This window comes from Peromyscus eremicus, chromosome 8a (assembly GCF_949786415.1).
Source record: "Peromyscus eremicus chromosome 8a, PerEre_H2_v1, whole genome shotgun sequence".
NCBI classification, from domain to species: Eukaryota; Metazoa; Chordata; class Mammalia; order Rodentia; family Cricetidae; genus Peromyscus; species Peromyscus eremicus.
In genome coordinates this window covers 61,178,121-61,203,574 of record NC_081423.1, presented here as the reverse complement: position 1 = coordinate 61,203,574, position 25,454 = coordinate 61,178,121, and the positions used below count along the sequence as shown (strand labels likewise).

General features: G+C 48.1%; 2 protein-coding genes across 3 annotated transcripts in view; both read right to left on the bottom strand.

Annotated features, from left to right (window-relative positions):
- Positions 1-11: 11 nt before the first annotated feature.
- Positions 12-5,918, bottom strand: Dhrs13 (dehydrogenase/reductase 13). The gene is made up of 5 exons (XM_059269542.1): positions 5,723-5,918; positions 5,518-5,636; positions 3,820-3,943; positions 3,354-3,665; positions 12-636 (listed from the first exon to the last, which is right to left on the bottom strand). Exons 1-5 carry the CDS (start codon positions 5,847-5,849, stop codon positions 188-190), a joined length of 1,131 nt encoding a protein of 376 aa, XP_059125525.1. The 5' UTR covers positions 5,850-5,918; the 3' UTR covers positions 12-187.
- Positions 5,919-7,965: 2,047 nt separating this feature from the next.
- The window catches only part of Phf12 (PHD finger protein 12), a 50,221-nt gene continuing 32,732 nt past the window's right edge, over positions 7,966-25,454 (bottom strand). Inside the window, exons 6-15 of one of the 2 annotated variants that reach the window (XM_059271270.1) lie at positions 23,593-23,725; positions 19,756-19,920; positions 16,270-16,428; positions 14,955-15,750; positions 13,701-13,826; positions 12,498-12,641; positions 11,048-11,146; positions 10,171-10,253; positions 9,530-9,668; positions 7,966-9,189 (exon numbers count right to left, since the gene is read on the bottom strand). In XM_059271270.1, the coding sequence (XP_059127253.1) occupies positions 8,855-9,189; positions 9,530-9,668; positions 10,171-10,253; positions 11,048-11,146; positions 12,498-12,641; positions 13,701-13,826; positions 14,955-15,750; positions 16,270-16,428; positions 19,756-19,920; positions 23,593-23,725 (2,179 nt within the window). In that variant the 3' untranslated portion in view covers positions 7,966-8,854. Of the gene's footprint in view, positions 9,190-9,529; positions 9,669-10,170; positions 10,254-11,047; positions 11,147-12,497; positions 12,642-13,700; positions 13,827-13,847; positions 13,975-14,954; positions 15,751-16,269; positions 16,429-19,755; positions 19,921-23,592; positions 23,726-25,454 lie in introns of those variants that run through there. The other variant, XM_059271271.1, reaches the window with a different exon arrangement.

Below are 25,454 nucleotides of genomic sequence, written 5' to 3'. Positions count from 1 at the left end.
ATTACTGTCCGTTTTAGGAAGTAGTACTTATTTCCTTTCACTAGGAAAAGGGCTGTTTAGGACATAAAGGTCCCAAAACTTAACCACCAAGGGAAATGTGGCAACCCCCCAGTGGCCAGGCACACAGCTGAGGTTTTGAGAGGTCCTACTGCACTACAGAAGCATTCTAGCCTACGGGTTAGGAAAGTTAGTGTGTAGACTCAGCCTGCATCTGAATTCTTCGCTGTGTCAATTTAGACAAGTCCGGTGAGCCCTGAGAGCTCTGAGAAGGTCCAGAAACCGCGGTTTTCTCAGAGCTGGGGGCATTCAGAGAAGATGGGGCCCCTAGATCCTGAGGTCGGGGCTCGTCATCAGGGCTATCATCCTCCTCTCCAGGCTCAAGCCCTGCCAGCTTCTTGGTAGCTTTCCACAGCCTGTGGGCAGCCTGGTCATCTCTAGCAGCTGGGGAGACCTCCTCCACGCGGCAGTTGGCAAAATATCTCCCACTGAGGGGCTCAAGGCCCTCCTGCAGAGCACAGTACAGGGGTGTCTGGGCACCCCCTTGAGGTGCCCGGAGTACCAGCCAAGCCAGTGGGCGCAAAATAGGACAGAGCCATCCAGGGAGGTGACGCAGGAAGAGCTCCGAGTTCACAGGTCCTGTGGGCAGGAAGAAAGAAGAGCTGTGGAGGAACAGCAGGGGAAAAGCAGCTAGAAGCAGATGCAGGCAGCTCTGGTTCCAGGGAAAGCAGGATAGTATCCACCAGGTATTCAGGGACGCCACAAGGGGACGTAACCCACTTCCTGCCGGAACCCTTCCTACCATGCTAATGGCCTGTACATTCCCATCCCCCAGGCTGTGGTCAGGCTGTGTCCTCTGCTGCCCAGTCTCCATCATTCATTCATCTTTTTTGTTGTTGTTGTTGTTGTTGTTTTTTTTTCTTCCCGAGAGAGGGTTTCTCTGTGTAGCCCTGGCTGTCCTCCAGCTCACAGAGATCTGCCTGCCTCTGCCTCCCCAGTACTGGGGATTAAAGGCATGCACCACCAAGGCCTGGCTTTAACCATCAGTTTTTAAACACCTAGGGTATATCTGCCACTGTTTTGAACGCCAGGGATCTGTAATTGTAATAAAAGCTTAATAAAGGTTCCTAGTAGTACTGTCACTGTAATTACAAAGAAGCCTCGGGCAATGGTTTTCTCAAATGCAATTTGGAGAGCTAGGCAGGACAGATGTTGGGCAATCGTTTTCTCAAATGCAGTTTGGAGAGCTAGGCAGGACAGATGTTGGGCAATCGTTTTCTCAAATGCAGTTTGGAGAGCTAGGCAGGACAGATGTTGTTCGCCTATTGTAACCTAGTGTCTAAAGATGAGGATGATTCACTGTCTTTTAAAGACCAGTTATTTTACTCAGAGTAAAATCGTTAAGTGGACCTTCAAACCCTTCAAACTCAAGCCCATCTCTGTGACCTGTCTCTTCCCGTCATCCCCCTCTCTCTGTTCTCCTCACAGCCATCCTACAGCACACCAGGAACTTCCGCCTTTGTGTCTGCTTTCTGAGCTTCCAAGATCCCTTTATCTCATTCAGATCTGTGTTCAATTCTTCCCTTTACAAACGTCTTCCTTGACTGTCACTGACAAAAACAAAACATCCTGAGAACTCTAGACCCCTCTTATGCCTCCCTTCCTCATCATTTTATTATCACCTGTCACTGGATAGGAGGGTAAAGTCTTTGGTTTTGGTTTTTGTCCAGAGAGACGGGGTTCCCACTATAGAGCTCTGAGTGCTGGGATTAAACATTTGTGCCACCACACCTGGCAGGTCTTTATTTTCCTTTGCATAATTTTTGGGTCCTGGAGATTGAACTGAGACCAAGGTTGGCTCACTGCTTTTGTCCCATCACCATAATGCCTATTGTATAGTGGGTACCACAAAGAAAGGGCTCCTTGACTGAATGGTAATTTATCATCATCACCATCATAACTTTTTTTTTTTTTGATGGTGTTGGTGATCAAACCCAGGGTCTCAGCTTGACATGGTGGCCTACACTTGAAATCTAAGCATGAGGCAAGACAAATAGGGTGAATTTGAGGCTTAACTGAGCTACATAGAATGTCAGGCCAACCTGAGCTCCAGAGTAAAACAGTATTTCAAAAAAAAAAAACCAAAAAAAAAAACCAAACCAAAACAAAACAAAAACCAACGAACCAGGGGCTAAAGAGATGGCTCAGTGGCTAAGAGTACTGGCTGCTCTTCCAGTTGGTTCCCAGCACCCACATGGATGCCCACAGCCATCCCTAACTCCAGTTCTAAGGGGATCTGGCCTATACAGGTACCACACACACACATGCCCAAAAAACACTAATATACACACATTAAAAAACAAACAAACAGGAGCTGGAGAGATGGCTCAGCGGTTAAGAACACTGACGGCTCTTCCAGAGGTCCTGAGTTCAATTCCCAGCAACCACATGGTGGCTCACAACCATCTGTAATGAGATCTGGTGCCCTCTTCTGGCCTGCAGGGATACATGCAGGCAAAACACTGTCTACATCATAAATAAATTAAAAAAAAAAAAAAAAAAAAAAAAAAAAAAAAAAAAAAAAACAAAAAAAAAAAACAAAACAAACAACAACAAAAACTTGCCGGGCGGTAGTGGAGCACACCTTCAATCCCAGCACTCGGGAGGCAGAGGCAGGCAGATCTCTGTCAGTTCGAGGCCAACTTGGTCTACAGATCAAGTTCCAGGACAGGCTCCAAAGCTACACTGAGAAACCCTGTCTCGAAAAAACAAAAACAAAAACAAAACAAAAAAACAAAAACAAAGCCAGGCATGGTGACCCACACCTTTGATCCCAGCCCTCTGGAGGCAGAAGCAGGTAAATCTCTGAGTGTTTGAGGACAACCAAGGCTACATAGTGAGACCCTGTCTCAAAACAAAACAAAACCAACAAACACCCCAAACCCAAGTAAGCAAGCAAACAGTACAAACTCAGGGTCTTACCTATACTAAAGCAAGTGTTCTACCACTGATACGCAGCCCCAGCCTCAGAATTACTATCAAGGTCTTGTTTTTTTTTTTTTTTTTTTTTTTTTTGAGCTGAGGATCGAACCCAGGGCCTTGCTAGGCAAGCGCTCTACCACTGAGCTAAATCCCCAACCCTAAGGTCCTGTTCTTATTCCCCCCGACACCCGGTCAGCATCCAAGCTTGTAGGTAGGAAAGGAAGAAAACATGTGAGGAGAGAGCCTGGTTCCAAGATCAGAAAGGAACAGGTTTCTCCCTGACCATGTTTCCATCCTGTGACTCAACAGACTGGGGATTAGCACAGCACGGTACACAGATGACAGGCAAGTAAGAGCAGTCAGGGAGGCCTCACCTGGGTGGGCCGCATAGCAGGTGACACCAGTGCCCTCAAGCTGGGTGGCAAGCTCCCTGGCAAACAGCACATTGGCTAGTTTGCTGTCAGCATATGCCCGAAGCTCCTGCTGCCAGCCCACCACTGGGCAATCCAGACGTGTGAAGTCGAGATGACCACGCCGGTGGGCAGCTGAGGACACTACCACCACACGGCTGGGGGCACACGACTTCAGGCGGGGTAGCAACAAGTGTGTCAGCAGAAAGGGGCCAACGTGGTTCACTCGCAACAGCAGGTTAAAGGCCTCCCGAATCCGGCCACAGGAACTGATCCCTAGGGCAGAAGCGAGGCATGAGTTGCTGTTTCAGGTGCCCCATGGGTCTCACGGAATCCCCATCGTCGAGATGCGTCTACTGGCCCCTGGTAAGGTCAAGCTTACCTCTTCAGGCCACCAGCCACCCCCCCTGCAGGGCCTGCTGCTTCTCACCTGCATTGTGGATGAGGATGTCCAGCCTTGGCTCAGAGCTCAGGAAGGCAGTGGCAAAGGCCTGTACTGAGGCCAGACTGGCCAAGTCCAAGGCCATGAAGATGATCTCATTGTTTCCACTCTCCTGTGGAGCAGCAAGGGCTAGGATTGTTACCAGGTACCTCCCTTCTTCTCCCTCTTCCAGGCATCTGAGAGCCTACCCACTATGACTAAAAGCTGCCCCAGTGCCTCAGAGTACAATGGGTGTGTGGATTCAAATCTCAACTTTGCCTCTAACTAGAGTGTGACCAGATACTTAATCTTTTTGGGTCTCTGTTTTCCCACTGTAAAATGAGATGATGATGATGATATAGTAATACTTTCTACTGGAAAAAAAAAAGAACTGTGAAGATTAAGTCAGATAAAATACATGTTATGTCTGGTGTGGTGGCATACACTGGTTATCCTAGTTACTCAGGACTCTGAGGCAAAATGATCATGAATTCAAGACCTGCCTGAGCTACAGAGTTAATACATATAAAATATTCAGTCAGCACTGTGTAGATATTTGCTACTACCATCCCCTCTCTCTGTTATCATTTATCTTAAAATCTAGTACATAAAGCCTTTCGCCTTTTATAGACAGCTTCTGCTCTGTAGCCTAGGCTGCCTTGGAACTCATGAGCTCCCTTCCTCAGCCTCTTCTGCTGGAATTACAGGTGTGCACCATGACCAGCTGTAAGGAGTGTTCTTTTTTCTTTCTTTCTTTCTTTCTTTCTTTCTTTCTTTCTTTCTTTCTTTCTTTCTTTCTTTCTTTCTTTCTTTCTGTTTGTTTTTTTCAAGACAGGGTTCCTCTGTGTAGCTTTGCGCCTTTCCTGGAACTCGCTTTGTAGCCCAGGCTGGCCTCGAACTCACAGAGATTCACCTGCCTCTGCCTCCCGAGTGCTGGGATTAAAGGCGTGCATCACCACTGCCCGGCTACGAGTTTTCTTAAGAGGCTTTGGTCTTAACCACTTTTTTTTTTTTTTTTTTGAGACAGGGTCTTACGATGTGGTCCTAGCTGGTCTTGAACTCACAGAAATCCATCTGTCTCTGCCTCTCAAGCGCTAGGATTAAAGGTGTGTGCTGAGACCGGCCCTCTTACTCTCGTCCTCTGCAGTCTGGGTACCTCACAGACTCATTCCAAAAAGCCATCGGGATGGTCCAGAGCCTACTGAAGAGTCTTCTCGGAGCTCAGCTGTCTTAAACTCCTCGATGGGATCTATAGGGCCTCCAGAAGCTGGCTGTGGCTCAGAGCCCCTTTAGGACATTCCTCTTCTCATTCCCCGCCTCATCCCCCGCTCCCTAAATCAGACTCTCTTGTCTCAGGGCATTCGCACCTGCGGTTCTTTCTGCGGCTCTTCATTAGCCTAACCATTTCCTTGTCTTTCCTGTGCCCAGGCTGGCCTTGAGCTCCTGGCCCTGGGCTGGGACCACACCTGGCTTCATTAACTCTCTCTGATCCTTAACCATCTCAAGACTAGCCAGCGACTCCTTTCTTCTGTACGTCTCCTCCGGGATTTGGTTCTGATGTTCCTCCCCTGTGTGTCCCCGCATCCTCTTCAGTGTTTAAGAGACAGTGCGCTCTCTCCTCTCTGATCTCGATCCCTCGAGTCGCTCTGCTCCGCCCTCCGTGTCCCAGGCTCACCGCGCCCGCCCCGCGTCCCCGGGTGGCCTCACCTGACGGAGGTCGAAAGCGGCCGCCTCCCCTCGCTCCCGGCTGCGGCAGGCCAGCACCACGCGCGCTCCCCGGCGCGCCAGCTCCAGCGCTGTCATCTTCCCGATGCCGCTGTTAGCGCCTGCGGGCGGCGGGCGGGAGCCAGCTGAGCCGGTCGGGCCGCGGCCACCCGCCCGGCCTCCCCGCCGCCCGCCCGCGCGAACTCACCCGTGACCACGGCCGTGCGGCCCCGCAGGCTGCCGATGCCGCCGCACGGTGGGGCCTTCACCAGGTTGTAGTAGACAAGCACGTAGGCGCCCAGCAGCAGCCCGGCGCCCAGCAGCAGCGTCTCCATGCCGGCAGTGCTCCCGACTCCCGCCGGGGCCTCGTCGCGCCCGCTTCGGCCTCGCGAGGGCGGCGGCAGGCGGGAGGTTGTGCAGGGGTGTGCGCGCGCGCGCGTGGGCCGTGCGAGCGCCCCCTAGGCGTGCGTCTGCGTGCCCTGGCGGCGTGCCTGGGCGAACATCTTTGGGGCCCTGGGAGCGCCCCCTAGGCTCGTGAACTCCCGGCAGCGTGTGCCAGGTAGGTACAGGAAACATGTGCGTGAGGGACTGGTTGGTGGGTGTGTGCATGCCCGTGGCCTTAAGATCACCGCTCAGGGTTTGGGCGTGCTTCTGGTTTCTGGGCGCGCGCCGGTGTGAGAGCACTGCGTAGGTGTCTGTGCCCATGGCGGGAGTCCCTCCAGGCTGTGCCTGCATCTGTAGTCTCCACCAACGCGTGTGATTGAATGAACATCTCTGTTTACTCTAGGTGTGAGTATGTAGCTCAGTGTCTCAGTCTGGAGTCCTATGTACATGAATGGGCCCGTGTATTTGGAGTCGGTCCTGGACGCTTTCCCTTCAATGAACCGATTCTTTAATTTCTCATCCTTTCATTATCCCAGCCTTCAGCTTCTAGGACTCTGCCGGTACAGGCCAGTGAGGCTTCTCACCATGGCAGACAGGGTTGTCCGGATTCTACTATGTGATTTCCTGACTCCATGACTTCACCTGACCTTTCTCTCTGTTTTTGAGGTAGTTTCTTTTTTTTTTTTTTTTTTTTGGTTTTTCGAGACAGGGTTTCTCTGTTTAGTTTTGCGCCTTTCCTGGGACTCACTTGGTAGTCCAGGCTGGCCTCGAACTCACAGAGATCCGCCTGGCTCTGCCTCCCGAGTGCTGGGATTAAAGGCGTGCGCCACCACCGCCCGGCTTTGAGGTAGTTTCTTTAGGTAGCCCAGGCTGGTCTTAAACTTGAGATGCTCCTGCCTCAGCCTCCAAAATAGTATTACAGGTATGCTCCTCCATCTGACCCCTGCCTTCCAAAAGGAAGAAAGAGGCAGAATCAGGAGGTAGTTTGTCTCTGGAACAGTTATCACGGGTAGCAGAAGTACATAGACATCCCATTACTCAGGAGAAGTGACTGAGGGTAAGATGGACTGGGACAGCTAGGGAGGCGTGGGTGCAGGCACTCCGGGTGGGAAGGACTTTGCCTAGGACAGTGACTTAACACTTGATGTTTGACAATTATGACATGCCTAGCAGTGTGGATAACCTGTTGACACTGAGCAGAATACAGAGCTCCTGCCTTTAGGAGTCTTTCCTGCAGTGGCAGTAGATGGCCTGGTAGATGGCCTGGAAATAACTACACCAGGATTCTGGAGCCAGGGTCAGATTTCTGAGACCAGAGAAACCCCTATTTAACTGCACCGTGTACTTGGAGCACAACTGTAGATGCTGTGGGTGTAAAACCTCATCGTCGTCGTCATACCTCAGCAATAGACTAGTACATGAGTAGGTATCACTTAGAACACTGTCAGAACACAGGTGTTTTCTGGGAGACTGTTCTCCAGAAGAACTTCCTGAGAAATCACCTTAGTCTCCGAGAAGAAAGTGACGAGTTTGCCTTGGTGAGGATGCCCGGGGCTTTAGAATTAGGGTAATGCAGTGAGCATTTCTGATGAGAACAACAGCAAAATGTTCACATTACACTAAGAGTTGCACAGTCTAGAGCAGCAGCCCTTAGCCTGTGGGTGGAGACCCCTGGGGGAAAGGTGTCTAATGACCCTTTCACAGGATTTGCGTATCAGATATCCTGCATGCCAGATATTCACATTGATTCCTAACAGTAGCAAAATTACAGCTATAAAGTAGCAATGAAGTAATTTTATGGTGGAGGGTCACAGCATTAGGAAGGCTGAGAACCACTACTCTGGAGAATGGATTTTACCATATTACAATTCTTCAGAGAAACAGCACCCCCTAAAAGCCACATACCCACCTTTTCATTTCCCTCACCCAGCTTAGGCTCACCTCTAACATCTTCCTTCTCTACCAAGCTTCCCATGACTGATACATAGTTCAAAGGGTGCAAAAAGTGAGATCCCAGGGAAGGTCCCCTCTAAGGTGATGACAGGCAGGACAGACAGGCAGAAAACATAATTTGAAGTATTTTTGGTTTTTTATATACAGAATACAGGAAAGTTTCTGTAAAGTCTAAAACATTACAATTACTATGTACATTGGTACTAGTTGTGGAGAGGAGGAGGGAAGGAGCTGGGCTGAGCAGTGGCAAGAACAGAAAAGGACACACAACAGGCTTACGACAAAAACGCCTTTGCTACAATAGACACTTGAGAAAAACACTCTACCACATGTACTGTACAGCTTTAAAAACACTGAAAAAATGGCATCACTAGATGTATTTACACAAAATCCAATACACTTTTCCTTATTTGAAATAAAATAGATGGACAGCCAGAAAAAGAAATCATTTCTCATTTGTCCATATACACAGTAGCTACCTGTAGTGCAACCGCTGCAGAAAGGGAGAATAACGTGTAGGGTGGGAACCATGGGAGGGGGTGGGTAGCGATCTTTATATTAAATAAAACAATGATATTGTATAGATTTTGCTGTATGAAAACTGTATTTTTTTCTTTTAATATAAAACTATTGTCACTGCCACAAAATAGAACAAGTTTCTGATTATTTTACAACAGCAGGCAGGTGGTCGAGGAGGAGGAGGGAGCAGGAGGCGGGTGAGAGGTTGTGCTGGAAGTGTCCAGACCAGGGTCTTCCCCTCCCTGCCCATGCTGTTCCTCAGCTCGGGTCTGCCGCTTTCCCATGAAATGTTGAGTACAAATATATGTGCAAATGCCCCCTAGAACTTGAGAAAAGAAAAAAAGTCTTAAAAAACAGTCAAAAGGTTTTCTTCATTTCATGCAAAGATTGTAGTTGAAGGGTTTCTGGTATAGAAAACACCCGGGCTTGGTTCGTGTACATTTTTGCATTGCAGGAGTCTTGGGTGGGTGTCCAGGCCAACGGCCTAGGGAACGGAGTTGGAGCGCAGCACAGGGCCCTGATGGGGCTTGAGAGAGAGCTTCTCGGCCAAAACCCCGTCCTGCAGCAGGCTGGCGTCGCCTTTGGGCTGTTTGGTCGCAAACTCTGTGATGCTGAAGACGAACTGCAGACAGCCCAGCTTGATGTAGCTGCCGTGGTGCAGCAAGGCCGTGCCCTCCCAGCCAGCCCCACTGCCCCCGATCAAGCTCGAGCTGCTGGCTTTGCAATTGCAGGGTCTCCGCTGTGGCCCCTGGGCCTGGGAACTCATCATGGCTGCCTCCTCACTTGGCTCTTCATCCTGTTTCTGGTGTCGGCGGCGCCCTGGGAAAAAGGGGGATGATCATAGGAGGGGAACAGTGAAGAGCTGGCCTATCTGGGCTGATTGGCAGGACTGGGCCCCTGCATCTCCCCATTCTCTATGCTATATGATCGGGGCTGAGGGATGCTCAGAATGGGCTGGTGGAGTCTCAAGTCCCCAGAAAGGTCTGATACATATGTGGGTGTTCAGCACTTGGTTCTTGGTGACCTTTCCCAGGCCCACCAACAATGAGCTTGGCCAATGGGATTGGGAAGGCCAAGAACTGTAGGTCATTGACAGCATGGCAGGACCAAGGTGACCAGGGCCTTAGCTGTGTGGTCACAGGCCTCTGCTCCAACTTACTGATGACATTCTGCACTTTGGCAACAATACTGCTTGGGGGGGTTGGCGGGGTCTTCTCAGAGAAGTCACATGAATACAGCACATTGTCCACCGTTGTCCCGTGCTCACTGTAGTTTAACAGCTCATAATGTTTGGTATTCTGAGGAGGAGGGGGAGACACGATGTGTAGTTGCTGTGTGAGGCCTTGGGCGAAGGAGAGAGGACATAGGGCTTGCTGCTCTACCTAGCAAGCTCTCATACTCTTCCTCAGTTCCAGCGTGGCTTTCAGAATTCGTCCACTCACCTTTTTGTGCAAGCCTGCCCTACTGACTTCTTATCACCTCCCTCTGCCTCCTCAGCACTGTCCTGTTGATCTGATATTCACTGGCACATCCTTATGATGAAACTCAGGGGCACATCCTTCTATTTTGGCCCCTCCCCCGCTTTGAGGCGGCCTCCCTCAGCTGTTCCTATGAGCAACATTAGCTACAATGACAGCCCGCTCCTCCTGTAAGCAGCTTGTCATGGTGGAATGCCTTAGTCTTCCCTCCAAGGGAAGGAGGACAGGAGAGGTCTCTCACTCTTGCCCCTGCCCCAGAGCCCAATGCTAGGGAAAGATCTCAGGTTGGGAAAGCTCCCTTCCACCCATCTCTGCCTCTCACCTCATCGTAGAATATGCAGGCATGTTTCCCGGACACGTAGTTACAGTGACCATAGTTTGTAAGGCACACATCCATGTCAGCTCCTGCAAGGTGGCAGGAGTCAAGGAAAAGGCAGAGAACAGACTGTAAGGTGTATGTGTGGGGAAGTCAAAGAGAAGGGAGTTAGCTTCTGGGTGGCTGCTTAGGAGAAAGCTCAAGGTAGCTCAGAGCCCTTTCCCTTCATTTTTCCCCCTTTTCTATTCTTTTCTTTTTGGTGATGGGGTAGCTTTGAACTCCTGACCTCTTTGCCCCCGTTTCGTAAGTACTGGGATTCCAGATGTGTGCCACATGCCCAGCACTTCCCCTTGTTGTTCTAAAGTTAATCTGCTTTAGACTATGTGGCTGTTGTCCAGATGGATCAGTGAGTTACTGCAGAGGACGGTGCGTCTGAGTGGACACAATAGTGCAGGCCCTTTAAGCCGTATCACTTTAAAGGGCCATTTCCAGGATAAGGGGTGCTCTGGGGTATGGTGGGCTACACCTGTAGTTTTACTACTTGAGAGGCTGAGGCAAGAGGACAGACATGAATTCAAGGCCAGCCTGAACTACAGAGGAGACCCTAACTTAAATCAGCTTGACGGGGTTATGTGTGAGCCTGTCACCCCCAGGGATAGAAGTGTCCCCTTTTTGAAGTCCTTCCCTACAGTGTTTCAGATGCTCCTGAGTAGCAGTTAAAGCAAAAGGCCTGAGCCAAGGAAGTAGCCCACTGGACTGTCTAGGTTCTTAGTCTCTCCTGCCTGGACAACCACTGCTTAGACCCATCAACTCCTGAAAGGGCTTCTGTAAATGTCCATCAGGCTGAAGATCCAGTGCCCTCCCAGTTTCCTGGCTGGCTCACCTGTCCCGATGTAGAGGGTTCGATAGCACATGTTCACAGCTCCTCCCAACCCTAAGAGGGGGTAGAACACAGCTCGGGCCTGTACCTCCTTTCTTTGCACTACAAGACAAACACAGGGATAGGATCATTCAGAAACCCAGAACCTGTGACCCAAACATAAACACACAAAATCTGGATCTTTGGCTGGTGGCCGGGAAAAAATCCCACTGGGTGACTCATGTTCAAACTCACACCTGACCCAGAGCTGCTTCAGGGGAGGCTTTACCCCACCCACGGCATTTCCAACACAGGTTAGGAAGGATCTTCACTGGAGATAGTTAGGACATTAGTATTTTACGTTTCTGGGCGCCTGGTAAAGAACTTAACAGGGATATTCCAACTGATGATAAAAAGAGAACATGGAAAAACAGAAGGCACTGGCCAGTGTTTCTCAAGCTTTAATGAGCATATCAACTGCCCATGGGTTCTGTTCAAAGACAGAATTTAGCTGTACAGTACTTGTCCAGTAAGTCAATGGATCTGATCCCTAGGACCACCACGACGACGATGACGACGACCACCACCACCACCCATCCACCCACCCACAAACTGATTTTGGATTTGGAATGGGAGGATCTATAATTTGCAAATTTGCATTTCATGAGTGCTCATCTACACACACGTGATCATGAATAAATGAAAAAAACAAACAAACAAACAAAAAAACCAAACCAAAAAACCCCCACCACCTTTGGTGTTGTTTCTCATATTCTTTTTTTTTTTTTGAGACAGAGTCCCTCACTGGCCTAGAATTTGAGAAGCAGACTAGGCTGGACAGCTAGCAAGTCCCAGGGGGTCTATCTGTCTCCACTTGCTCAGCTCTGAGATTATAAGCATGCACCACCATAACTGGCTTTTTAATGTGGGTTCTAGGAATCAAACTCTGCCAACTGAGCTATTGCCCTGTCTCCAGAATTTGTATTTCTAATACGCTCTTGGGATTCTGATAATATTGGCATGGTATTTTAAGTTCCTGAAGCATCAAAGCTCTTGAGGGCTAAGAGCTCAGAGATAACAAAGTAGAATTAGTATTTGAGAAGAATTTCCAGGAAGCTTATCTACTGTTTTTCTATTTCTCACCTTGAACCTTGCATAACTCTTCTAACTCAAATATTACAAAGTAACTGAACAGAAAGCATACAACATATACCCCAAGTACTGGTAGCTGCTTTGCTGTGAATCAGAGTGGACTCGTGTGAAAGGAAGTTATGGTAAACTCCCCAAGTCTGATCAGAAAGTTGTTGCTCATCTTGTTCATGCTGATAAAAAACCATGGTGCTTTATTAGACCCATCAAAGGTACAAAGAGTTTGAGCTACTGAAAGTGGAGGTGTTCTCCATGGAGCAAGGTGTCATTCACACACATCAGACAGGAGACCTGATGGTGTGGTGGCAGGTGTGTGCACGCGCACCTTCTGTGTGGTGCCCTCCGGAAGCCAGCGGATGTGTCCCAGCACTGCCCGGTGAAGCTTGAACCCGGGAGGGGAAAAGCTGATGGATTCTCTGCAAGGCCAGAAACTTGATCAACTTCTCATCCAACATATTTATCTCGATCTCTATCAACCAAAGAGAGAGATCACAAAAGCTGAGAAATGGAACGTGGAAGTAGATTAAGGGCTATAGGGCAAATCCAGCAAGTGACTTTTGCTCAAACAAAGATCTGAAAGTGGGCATCTCATGTGTAAAAGTGAGGGTCATTCACACATCAGACAGGGGGGGGCTGAGATTTAAGCATGCACCACTGTACGTGGCTTTTTTTTTTTTTTAAGATTTTATTTTTTTATTATGTATACAGCATATATGACAGCAGGCCAGAAGAGGGCACCAGATCTCATTACAGATGGTTGTGAGCCACCATGTGGTTGCTGGGAATTGAACTCAGGACCTCTGGAAGAACAGTCAGTGCCTTTAACCTCTGAGCCATCTCTCCAGCCCGTACGTGGCTTTTTTAATGTGGATTCTAGGGGTGGAACTCAGGCCTCTCTATCCCCACCCCCCCCCAAGACAGGGTTTTTCTGTGTAGCTTTAGAGCCTTTCCTGAACTCACTCTGTAGACCAGGCTGGCCTCGAACTCAGAGATCCGCCTGCCTCTGCCCCCCGAGTGCTGAAATTAAAGGTGTGCGCCACCACTGCCTGGCGAACTCAGGCCTCTCTGCGAACTGAGCTATACCTCTGTCTCTAGAATTTGTGTTTATAGTGAGGGGTGTCCAGTGCCTTGGTTTCTTGTAAGGTAGGCTAGTTTTAAGTAAATAAAGGGCAGAACCAACAACCCCAGTTGCCTGTGGGGCAAGGTATAGATGGACCTTGTCTACCCACTCTCTGTACAGAAAAACCCAATGCTTTTTCTCTTTGACTTTGGGGTTTTCCACAGACGGAAGCAAGCTCCTAGTTCTGTTCTACTAACACCAAGTGATCTGCTGCCTAATGCGAATCTGTTCTTTCCCACTGTTTCAACTTGACTGTGTTCTCCTTTTCTTCACCTCTGAGTATATTTTGTGCAAACCAGAAGGCAGAGACAGGGGATAGAGCCTTCTTTCTACCCAAATGGGTACGGTGCATCCCCATCTCCTTATCCCTCTTCAAAAGAAACTGAGCATTACTGGGACATCACTCACCTCCATTGACATCCATAAACGCTCGAAGTGAGTTGGTGAGGTCCACCATGGCAGTAGAGTTGGCTGGGAAAGAGGGTACGGTTAAAGCGCTTCCTATGGATAACGTGCCGGGGCTGACCTTGCCATCTGGGGACGGAGCAGGAAGACTGTTACTTACGTCGCCTGAGGGAAACCCACCGGTCCAATCCCCCATTGCTGAGACAGTTCTGGATTTCGGACCCAAGGTGATGTTCCCTTCTTGATTCTCAACCCACAGGCTCTGGAACTCCTAGAGCTAAAAACGTGTGGTGAGGAAGGGTAGATGGAACAGTAACACACCCAGGCTGCAGGAGTTTCCAGAGCACTGAGAACCGCTGCAATCTACCACCCTGGGGCAAGTGGTGAGGTTGCTTCATTCTTTGGGTCATCACCATCTAACTCCCTGCTCCCTCTACTCTTACGTGGCACCTGTCCCTGCAATCCCTGTCTGCCCAAGTACCATTGACAGTTCCAAAATTTATTCCCACTGGCATTACAGAGGAGGAGATAGGACCAGGGGCTCACATGGAAAGAAATCCCAGGCACCTGGTTGCTGAGACTCCTAGCTGACTAGGAGGATGATGTCAGTTCATGTGGGAGACCAGAGGTGAGAGCTGCATGTGAAACCTGGTTCAGATGCTGGGATCAGCAACCTTGAGGTCCAAAAGCTGCCAGGGACAGCTGAGTGAGCTGGGCCAAGAACAGACCTGAGGGATTTTCCTTAGGCATGTGGCCAAGAGCAAGCTCCTAGGCCAGACCAACACTGTTTTCTGTCCTTGTTTCTTGAACATGAACATTCCTCAAATGAGCTGGCTTAGAATCTGTACCAGGTGTGGATTTAGTCTTGTATGTGAATGCACACCCTGAACCTCAGACTGACCCCAGTGGTTCCAAATAGCATATGCCTTCTAAAGTGATGAAACAGACATGCAGAAGACTAGGTCCAGAAGGTGAGGGTTCAGTGACCCAAGATGCAGTTCAGGGCTGGACCTGGCAGGCCACCCTAAGGGAAGTGACCTAAATTAATGAGCTCAGCCCCATCTTATAGCTGGGACAAGCTAAGCAAACACAGCCTTTCTCCTGCCATAGAAACAAAGGGAAGATGGATCACTGATACAGAGATCAAAGTCCTCTCAAGTATTCATAGGGATACTATGTTTTGGACTCTTAACTCTATGTGCTAGAAAGAACACAGGATTGATTGTTCCTGATCATTTGGGGCTGAGGGGCACTCACCTGATGATGGCGCTGGTGAGCAGAATCGTTGGTTGGCGCCTGTGGCCAAGATACTGTCTCCTGCAGCTTGTGGGGGAGTGAGCACCCGGGTGGCATTTGGGGGTGAGCCCAGAGGCCTCGAATCTGTCAACGAAGGTCCTATCTGTGATTGGACAGTCTTTTTATGCAAAGTGCTGGTGTTCTCGATGCTGGCACAAGAGCTGGGGATGGAAGGGGGCAGGCTTGGGACAGGTACCAAACTCCTCTGGGGACAAGAGCTGGGGCCAGTGGCATTTTCTGTCTTCACAATGATGCCGACGGTGTGGTTCTGAAGCCCCCCAGCCGATGGTGGCGTGAGGGGCCGGGGCCAGCCTTGCCGGTGTGTGGGGCCTGGTAAGGGGGTGTTGGCGCCAGGAAGTCGCCGGGGATCCGTGGAATCAGTGGGGCTGCTGTAGAGGTGTGGGCCATTGGCTTTTCCCTCTGAGTTCACTGGCCCATTGGCAGTCCCACAAGGGGTTTTCTTGGACTTTTCCACACAACAACTGCAGCTGATGTCCTCTAGGGCTGGGGGTTGGTGGGGTGGAGAGCAGCCCAGGGAATTCTGGGTGCTAATTGTTGAGGGGCAGGACAAAGGGTAGTGGGAAGGTAGAGGTGCCTTGTCAGCGGTTTGCAGGGAGGTGGTGATTGAGCTGTCAGTCACAATAACAGGCTTAATATCAGCCTTCTCTGTCTGTTCAGAGTCCCAATGCGAAGGCATCTGCTTAGCAGATAAATGTTTCAATATGCTGCACTGGAGCGCAACAACACTACAGAGCCACTGCAACGGAAGGAGAGGAGAGGAGGTGAGAGGCCGGGAGGTGCTGGTCTGTCCTGCCACAGGGTCCAGGGCTACGGCAGAGTCGACAAGCACTGTAACAGGTTTCCAACTGACCACAAAGGGGTCCCACTCTCATTCCCAAGCAAGACGTACTGGTACACTTGGCAGTATACCTTAGTCAGTGGGATGTGAGATTCCTGTTTTGGCTGTGCCCTGAAGGCTCCCCTTGTGATCAACAGTCACCAAGTACCCCAGTGTATCTGCTGTGTGTGTCTGGCTGGATCACCTAACCTTTCTGTGGACCTGACATCTACTCCTACAGTACAGAACTGCCCAGCTCCAAGATGGGGAACTGATGAGGGAGCCTGTTTGATGCTGTTCTCTTGCCTTTGGCATTCGTTCCATGGTCACTCAACTTTTAGGGACTAGGGTGGAGAACAGGGTGGAGGTAGGAATGACAGACAGTGGAGCTCTGGGGACACAGAAGAGACAGATGGATTTGGGAACACCAATTCTCACCTCTTGCTGCTCGGCCTGGGTGGCTAAGTGCTCAGAGTTCAGAAGGTGCATCTGTGATTCCTCAGGGATCCCATTGCAGATCAGCTCCCCATCCCGAATGGCCGCGGGTGGAATGAGAGGGGGTGGGAACTGGTACTGGGATTTTATAGCATCAGGAACCTGTTTAGGATAGGAGGAAAGAGTGCCCAGCTGAATTCTGCCCTCACTAGACACTGTTTCATCTGCAGTACTGGTGCCCAAGGGACCTTCTACTCTGTGACCCACCAAGGACAAAGAGGCTCAGTGTGCTGTGACTGTTTTGGGTTGCCCTGTGACTCCAGCACAGCCATTCTGCCCTAAAAAAGCACAGACATAGGAACAATAGGAGGGCTTTCATTCTTCTTCATTAAGGTCCAAGGTCTTACACAGCTCTTTTTTTTTTTTTTTTTGGTTTCCCCGAGACAGGGGTTGGCCATGTAACAGTCCTGGCTGTCCTGGATCTTGCGCTGTAGACCAGGCTGACCTTGAACTCACGGTGATCGCCTGCCTCTGCCTCCCGAGTGCACACCCCCCCCCCCCCCCCCCCCGCTCCCCTGCACAGTTCTAAAACCACCACATGCTATCTTCCATTTTGTCCCAAATATGCAAGATTGACACTGGACTGAGCTTCAGCGTGGTCCAGGCTCTACGTCTGTAGTTTCTAGTGCCAATGGGCAGGGGTGAATAGTAAGTGAGAAATAAGTTAAATGGGTTATATTCATGATGGAAAGATTAAGCAGACGCCTGACTAATGAGCACTTAATCAATGTTAGTTTTCATCATCCATTCATTCATGACTCATGAGACAACTGAAGACTTCTTTGTTGCACAAAGAAAAGACACACTCTGACTTATATTATATAAGAAAGAAAGAGCCACACAAAAAGTCATTCATATAGCCAACAAACATTATTGAGTGTCTCAGGAGTCTGGAACTGTTCCAAATCCTGGAGGTCCAGAGATGAATATAAAACTTAAGCCCTGCTCTCAAGGAACTCACAGTCTAGTGGGGGAAAACAGAAATGTTATCACAATACAAGGAAATTCATTATAGAATACAGGTACATCTGAAGTGCTATTAAAAAGGGAAAATGAGCCAGGTGTGGTGGCACATGCCTTTAATCCCAGCACCAAGGAGGCAAGAGACTGGCAGATCTCTGTGAGTTCAAGGCCAGCCTGGTCTACAAAGTGAGTTCCAGGACAGCCAGGGCTACAGAGAGAAACTCTGTCTTGGAACTCCTCACCCAGAACATAATTTTAGCCTGGAATTGGGAAGATTTTCTAGGAAGTCAGTATTCGAACTGTGAATTGGAGGTTGAGAAGAACTTTTGAGCTGGTATATTTGGTAACCAGAACCATGGGGCAAGGGAAGAGGAACTGAAAATGATTCCTAGAATTTTGACCAGAGACTGTGAGTAGAGATTACAATTACTAATTGGAATAGAAAATACAAGGGAAAAGTAGATTTGGAGAGGCAGAAGACTTTAGGCCTTAGAGTGAGAATAAGGCACCTGGAGCCAGGCGTGGTGGCATATGCCTTTAATCCCATCACCCAAGAGGCAGAGACAGACAGATTTTGGTGAGTTTGAGGTCAGCCTGGAATACATAGTGAGTTCTAGGACAGCCAGGGCTATGTTGGAGGAAGACCCTGTCTTAAAAAACGAAAATAAACCAACCAACAAAAAGAGGTATCTGTGAGAATGGTAGGTAAACATGAACACAGAGGAAAGGATTGTGGAGTTGGGAGTCACCACCTAGTGCTATGGGCTTTCTGAAGCAACAGGGGAAGAGCAGGGGGCCATACCCCAGCTGCCTGCTGTGGACCAGTGCAAAGGCAGAAGGCTCGGACACAGGATTCAGGTTCTCAGCAGCTTTTTCTCTGCACTTCTAGTATCGAGCATATCACTGTCCTAAGGTGCTGTAGCCTTCATTTCATACTTACTGTCCAAGAACAAACTATTCTTCAGGCAATTTATAACCCCAACTTCTTCCTCAACAATAAGGAAAATATTTAGGGGAAAGCCAATGAAAAGATCTAATCAAGGCCTTTAGCATCTAGGCTATCTTCTTTTTTTTTCCCCTTCCAGACAGGGTTTCTCTGTGTAGCTTTGCGCCTTTCCTGGAACTCACTTTGTAGACCAGGCTGGCCTCGAACTCACAGAGATCCGCCTGTCTCTGCCTCTCGAGTGCTGGGATTAAAGGCTTGTGCCACCACCGCCCGGCCAGGCTATCTTCTGAATCTACATAGTAAATGAATTACAATTTGGGTTACTTTTAGATCCCTTTAAACAGAGATATGAAGCATAGCACCTCATATGCTATGCCTGCAGTGAGAAACACTTTAATTTGAGAAAACCATCCTACTGAAAGATAAGTAGTTACCCAGTTAAGAGGATGCTGTACAATTTCCAATAGTTAAGCATCTTTGCTAGTTCTGGAATGACACCCACTAAAAGTGATGGGAGTAATTGAGGTTAAAACATGGCTGCCACCAAGTGGCCATTTTTGAGAATTGCTAATGGAGATATAGAGTGTTAAGCCTTCTAGATCAACTGAATTTGGAGATTGAAAACTCTGAAAATGGCACGTGTTTTTCAATGAAGGAAATTCTCTCAGTTTTTTGGTATAGTTTAGCAACATCAAGTACATAGAAATATTAGGTAGCAAGACTACAGTTGTCTTGGTTGTCATATTAGTCTAGAAGCATAGACCCATAGGTAGAACTTTCCTTCGGACACATTTTTTCTTAAAATTTTCAGCTGAATATTGATCGCTCTTCTTCTACATGGCTATCTGCTTAATCAATCACAACTTCACCTTACCAGAGTTCTCAGAAGGGGACCATTAACAGGGACAGACAATAGAAGTGGCAGTCAAATATTAAGCTGGTTAGTTTTATGTTAACTTGACGTAAGTCAGAATCATTTGTGAAAAAGGAACATCAACTGAGAAAATGTCCTTTCCAGAGTGGTCTGTGGGTAGTGGACCTGGGAGCTGTTAAGAAACTACACAAAACAAACCATGAGGTCCAGGCTAGTGAGTAACATTCCTCCACGGCCTGTGCACCACTCTTACCTTCAAATCCCTGCCCTGTTTGAGTTCCTGCCCTGAGTTCCCTCAGCAACGAAGGTGCGACCTGCCCCCAGCCCTAAGTAGATGGAGGTCATGGTGTTTTATCACAGCAATAGAACCCTAAGACAAACATGTATGTGACAGTGGGCACAGCAGGGCTTGGTGAGATAGGCTGCAGGGCGCTCATCCTCTGGACAAGTACGAACAGGTTTCAAAGCCACACCTGGAATCATGCCTTTGTTATCCTGACTACCATCCTCAAGGATTACCACACATTTATTATTTGCTGAGACCCCAAAGATGTATCTCTGGGGCTTCAGTCTCCCAGTATGTGTTCCTGTGCCATGAAAGACACCGGAGCCACCTCTTGCCTGTTCTTACTGGGCTGTGACTCACCTTCAAGCTTCTTCTTTTGACAGACTGGAGCACACGGCGGTTAGGAGGGTGCTTCTTATGGATTCGGTTCAGGAAGTCCACTTTGACAACATGCTGTGAAATGGTGTCCTGGAAACGATCAAACACCTGGCACCGATTGCTCAGTGTCAGATTCTTCTGGTTCAGCTGGGGACAAGCAGAAATACCACTGTGTTAAATTTCTAAGGGTGCTGCCCCTCCAGCTAGCCCCGTTCTCTGGGCTTAAAAAAACGGGTTCCCTCTGTCTGGACAGAAGGCCTGTCATGGGGCAGGGAAACTCCTGCTCCCTAGAAAGGCTTTCAGGAGTTAGGAAACAGCAAAGTAGCCTGGAGGGGCCTCTAATTCAGCCAGACAGTACTCTAGGTCAGGGCAACTCATCAGGGTCCTTCCTAGCAGCACAGATTTAAAGGAGATGCTGGCCTTGGTCCTCAAGAGAGCCAAAGAACCAGACTCCCTACTCATCAAGAACTCTACAGAAACAACTGTCCTACATAGAAGCCTTGCTGGGTCAAAATCCCACGCATTCTGTCCTATTCGTACTCCAGGGTACCAGAAAGCATTACTGGACTTAGTTCAGATATTACGTCTTCCCCTGTGGAAGGAGAAACCTCTGGCCTGCTCTTAAAGGTCAAAGGGAAAGAGAGAAGTTGCTGACAGAAGTTTCCGACCTCTTCTATTGTATCTGACCCTATACTTTAGTTCAAAAGACAGGATCTGGATGGTAAGAGATGGCTTGGGGCTAAGAGGACTTTCTGTTCTTCCAGAGAAAACACGCTGATTGGCTTACAATCACCTGCACTCAATTCCAGATCTGATACCCTCCTCTTCTGTCCTCTGATGTCACCCACACACATGTGGCATTCACTCACACAAACATCCATGCGCAGAAATAAAAATAAATCTTAACTATTTTTTTAAAAACTTATTACTATTTGCTGGGTCTGGTGGCACACACCTTCACTCTCAGCACTTGGGAGGCAGCTGAGACAGTTGAACCTATCTGAGTTCCAGAACAGTCTGATCCATAAATCTAGGCCAGCCTGGGCTAGAGAGAGACCATCTCAAAAACAAAATATTTTTTTCCTTTACTTTATGTGTATGAATCTTTGCCTGCATGAATGTATGGTACCTGCAGAAGCCAGAAGAGGGTGTTGGATGCTCTGGAATTGAAGTTACAGAAAGCTGGGTGCTGGGAATGGAACATGGGTCCTTAGCAAGAACAAGTGTTTTTTTTTCTTTTTTTAAATGATTTTATTTTATTCTTTATTTATTTTTGCTTTTTGAGACAGAGTTTCTCTGTGTCACAGCTCTCGCTATCCTGGAACTCGCTTTGTACACCAAGCTGGCCTTGAACTCACAGAGATCCACCTATCTATGCCTCCTAGGTACTGGGATTAAAGACACGTGCTACCACTGCCCACTTGAACAAGTGCTCTTAACCGCTAAGTCAACTCTCCAGCCCCGATAAAAATAAGTCTTAGAGAGACTCAGCAGGTTTTGTTCCTGCAGCTTCCTAGTTAGCAAACTAAGTGGCCAACAAAAGTAACCAACTAGTAATTTTCACCTGTTGGAGCTGCTCCTTAGGATGCATATTTGGGTGAACTGTTTATGGCTCTTTTATCTGTTTAAGCAGGACGGAAAGCCCCAGAGAGAAGCTTCCTCCTATGTCAATCTCTCTGAATGGTATGAATCCAAGAAAGGAAGTGATTCTTCTGTATGTGCAAATTTTTCTTTCTTCTCTCTCTCTCTCAATCTCTCTGAATGGTATGAATCCAAGAAAGGAAGTGATTCTTCTGTATGTGCAAATTTTTCTTTCTTCTCTCTCTCTCTCTCTCTCTCTTTCTCTCTCTCTCTCTCTCTCTCTCTCTCTCTCTCTCTCTCTCTCTCTCTCTCGTGGTGTGTGTGTGTGTGTGTGTGTGTGTGTGTGTTAGGAGCAGTGCTAGGAATGAACCCAGAGTTTCATATGTACTAGGCAAACATTCTGCCCCTCTACCCTTTAGCCTTCTGCATGCAGTGCTCAGCACATTGGCATAGTGAGGGCTAACAGTCACTCCATGGTTAGCATCACTGGGCACAGGAGTCTCATTCTTTCTCCTCTGACCCTTTTTTCCCTCTACCCCTTGTCTTGGGGATAAAACCCAGGGCCTCAAACTGCTCTACCACTGAGCTACACTTCTATTACCTTATTGTATGTCTTTTTTGTTTTTTATAGACAGGATTTCTCTGTGTAGCCCTGGCTGTCCTTGAACTCAGAGATCTTGCTGCTGGGATTAAAGGTGTGTGCCACCACTGCCCAGGCCCCTCATGACGTGTCCTATGGTTTAATTTAAAAAGGCTATTTTTAATGAAGTTGCCCCCATTCAGTGACTGCATAGAAGGACTAACCCTCCTGAAGAGGTAGACAACAGGTCTGTTCTCGTATAGGAAGCTGTGTGGATAATGTCTGAAGAGGGACAGTGAGATGGCTCAGTGCATAAAGGTCAGTGCCAAGCAAGCCTGGTGAACCCAACTGGAAAGAGGAGCTAGTAAGATGGCTGAGAGGGTAAGGGTACTTATCACCAAGCCTGGTTACTTTAGTTTCATCCCTAGTACCCACATAGGGGAAGAGAGAAATGACTTACAAACACTATCCTCTGGTGAGCACACATGTGCACACAGACACAATAATAACAAAGCTGGGTGTGGTGACTCAGACCTGTAACTCCAGCACTTGGGAGGGGAAAACAGAAGTTCTCAGCTACATAGTGAGCTCGAGGCCCCTCAAAACAAACAAACAAACAAACAAAAAAGGGCTGGGGAAGGCTCAGTGGTATGCTCTTGCTGAGGATCCAGGTTCAGTTCCCAGCATCCATGGTAGCTTACAACCACTTCCAAATCCAGCTCTAGGAGTTCCAACACCTCTCCCAGTCACCATAGGCACCAGACATGCACATGGTGCACTTATATACATGCAGGCAATATACATACATAAAATAAGAATTTTTTTTTTTTTTTTGGTTTCTCTCTGTAGCTTTGGAGCCTGTCCTGGACTAGCTCTGTAGACGAGGCTGGCCTCGAACTCACAGAGATCAACCTGCCTCTGCCTCCCGTGTGCTGGGATTACAAGCGTGCATCACCACCACCCGGCCATAAAATAGTAATTAAAAAAAGAAAAAAATCCATCCTCAAATAAAAAAATGTGCGGGGGCTGTAGGTAGAGCACTTGCCCAGCCTACACAAGGTCTAGGGTTCAATCTTGAGCACTGCAAACTTTTAAAAGGGAAGAAAAAGGGGACTGGAGAGATGGCTCAGAGGTTAAGAGCACTGGCTGCTCCTTCAGAGGTCCTGAGTTCAATTCCCAGCACCCACATGGTGGCCCACAACCATCTATAACGAGATCTGATGCCCTCTTCTGATGTGCAGGCATACATGCAGACAGAAAACACTATATATAATAGTTTTTATATATAGGGTTGGCCATTGGGGAATGGGCATTGGGAAATAAGATTTTTTACAGCACTCACTTTCACTCACTCAACACCTCACTGAAAACCTAGGATGTGCTGACACAAGCTGGTTACAAAGAACTAATGCAAGGGAAGGACAATGAAGTCACTTGATGCTTGGGCCCCATGTATTCCAACAGCCAATCATTTATTTTCTTAAGGTTGGCTCTAATAAACTCACTCTTTAGGGCTATAACAGCAACACAATGTTTCATTGCGGGGTAAAAGCAACAAGCAAGTCAAGTCTGCCGCACAGCAGCCACCCAAGGTCCACGGGGAAGGCAAGATGCACAGGCGAGCCCTGTGAACAGAGACCCGAGGGCACTGTGCTTACCACCACATGCTCAATATGATTGGGACACATCCATCTGCCCAGGGGCATGGCAGTGAGCGGGGGCTCGAGGCAGTCCATGTGGAACAGGAGCGGGCAATAGTCACACTGGATCAGAGGGGCCACTCGGCAGCTCCTGCAAAGGGATGAGATGTGACGGGTGATTTCTGTGGCATGATGGGCACATTTAAGACTAACTCTACTCTGTAAAAGAGTCCTTCCTCCTCAGTCCTCACAGCTCCTTCCATACCCCCTCCCCCTCCAGGGTTCTGTCACATACCCAGTCAGTAAGGAAAATGGAAAATGGGTCCTTCATTACTTTATCTTCCAGGGAGAATGCATCTTGTGAAGGTAAATGTTTATTTGGAGTACGGCTAAAGTGGCTATCACAGCAAGAATGACCAACGCTTAGTACCCAGCTCTGCTCTGTGATCTTCCTATTTTTTTAAGGAATTCTCACTTAAGGAACCTGCCACCAAGCCTGACTACCCGAGTTCAATTCAGGGGACCCACTGATTAATGGGGAGAATCAACTCTTTCAGGTTGTCCTCTGATCTGCACACATATATTGTGGCATATGTGTATCTTCCCCCCACAAACAAACAAACAAACAAAAACCCGAATGTCTTTCTGGAGTTGTCCCGACACAACAAAAGATTTCCCTTCTGTGTGAAAAGACTGATAACCAGTACTGAAAAATGGAGATGGAGGCAAGAAAATGATTTTGTATGTATTTATGTAAGCATGCTTCAAGGAGAGGTTGTAAGCAAATACAGACAGTCCCAAAGATATACTAGAGCCACAGCTGTTCTGCAACTGAGATCTATAGTTCTTTTTTTCCTGAGACAGGGTTTCTGTTGTATAATAGCCCTGGCTGTCCTGGAACTCATTTTGTAGATCAGGCTGGCCTTGAACTCGCAGATCACAGAGATCCATCCACCTGCCTCTGCCTCCCAAGTGCTAGGATTAAAGGTGCACACCACCACCACCACCACTGTCAAGTTCTATAGTTCTAATAGACTTGGTCTAGTTTCCCAAGTTATTTGTTGTTGTTGTTGAGGGTGTGGCTGTGAAACAGTCTCATGTTGCCTGAACTCACTATGTAGCTAAGAATGATCCTGAATTCTTGTTCCTCCTGCATCTAACTCCTGAGTGCTAAGATAAGTTTGCACTACCATCCTGGGTGTCTGTGATGCTAGGTATCCAACCATGCCAGGTAAACACTGTACCAACTGTGCTATATCCTCAGTCCCCAAGTATCCTTTGTGATAGCCATTTTCTCCTGCTATCCTGCTCCAACCATAATACAGTTTTTCTGACATATGCAAGCCAACTAATCCAGCTTTAGTCATTGAAACATCTGGTTTCTATAATTGAGGAGAGCTTCTCTAAAGGAAACCAGTGTCCTAGCCAAAAGTCTTTTACAAGTTGTCTAGTCCAAAACACACCAACTACCATGGCTAGATACCCATACGACTTTAAAATTTATCTTTAACAATTTGCTAGCTAGTCTAAACAGCTTGTTTGGTTTAAAAAAAAAAAAAAAAGTAACCATCATTTTATGTGCATTGGAAGGAAAGCCCATGTACCACAGTGTTTGTTCGGGGACTGAGTCTCTCCTTCCAGCATGTAGGCACTTAGGATTAATCTCAAGCACCAGGCTTGGCAGTAAGTACCTTAACCCACCGAGCCTTCTCATCAGCCCCTAATTCTCCAGTTTAAGTTTAATTCTAACTACTTACTGCAATTGCTTTCAACTTAATTAACACTACTTCTGTACTGTGATCTGTGATTTTTCTTTTTTGAGACAGGGTTTCATTATATAGCTCTGGCTAGCCTGGAACTCACTATGTAGACCAGTCTGG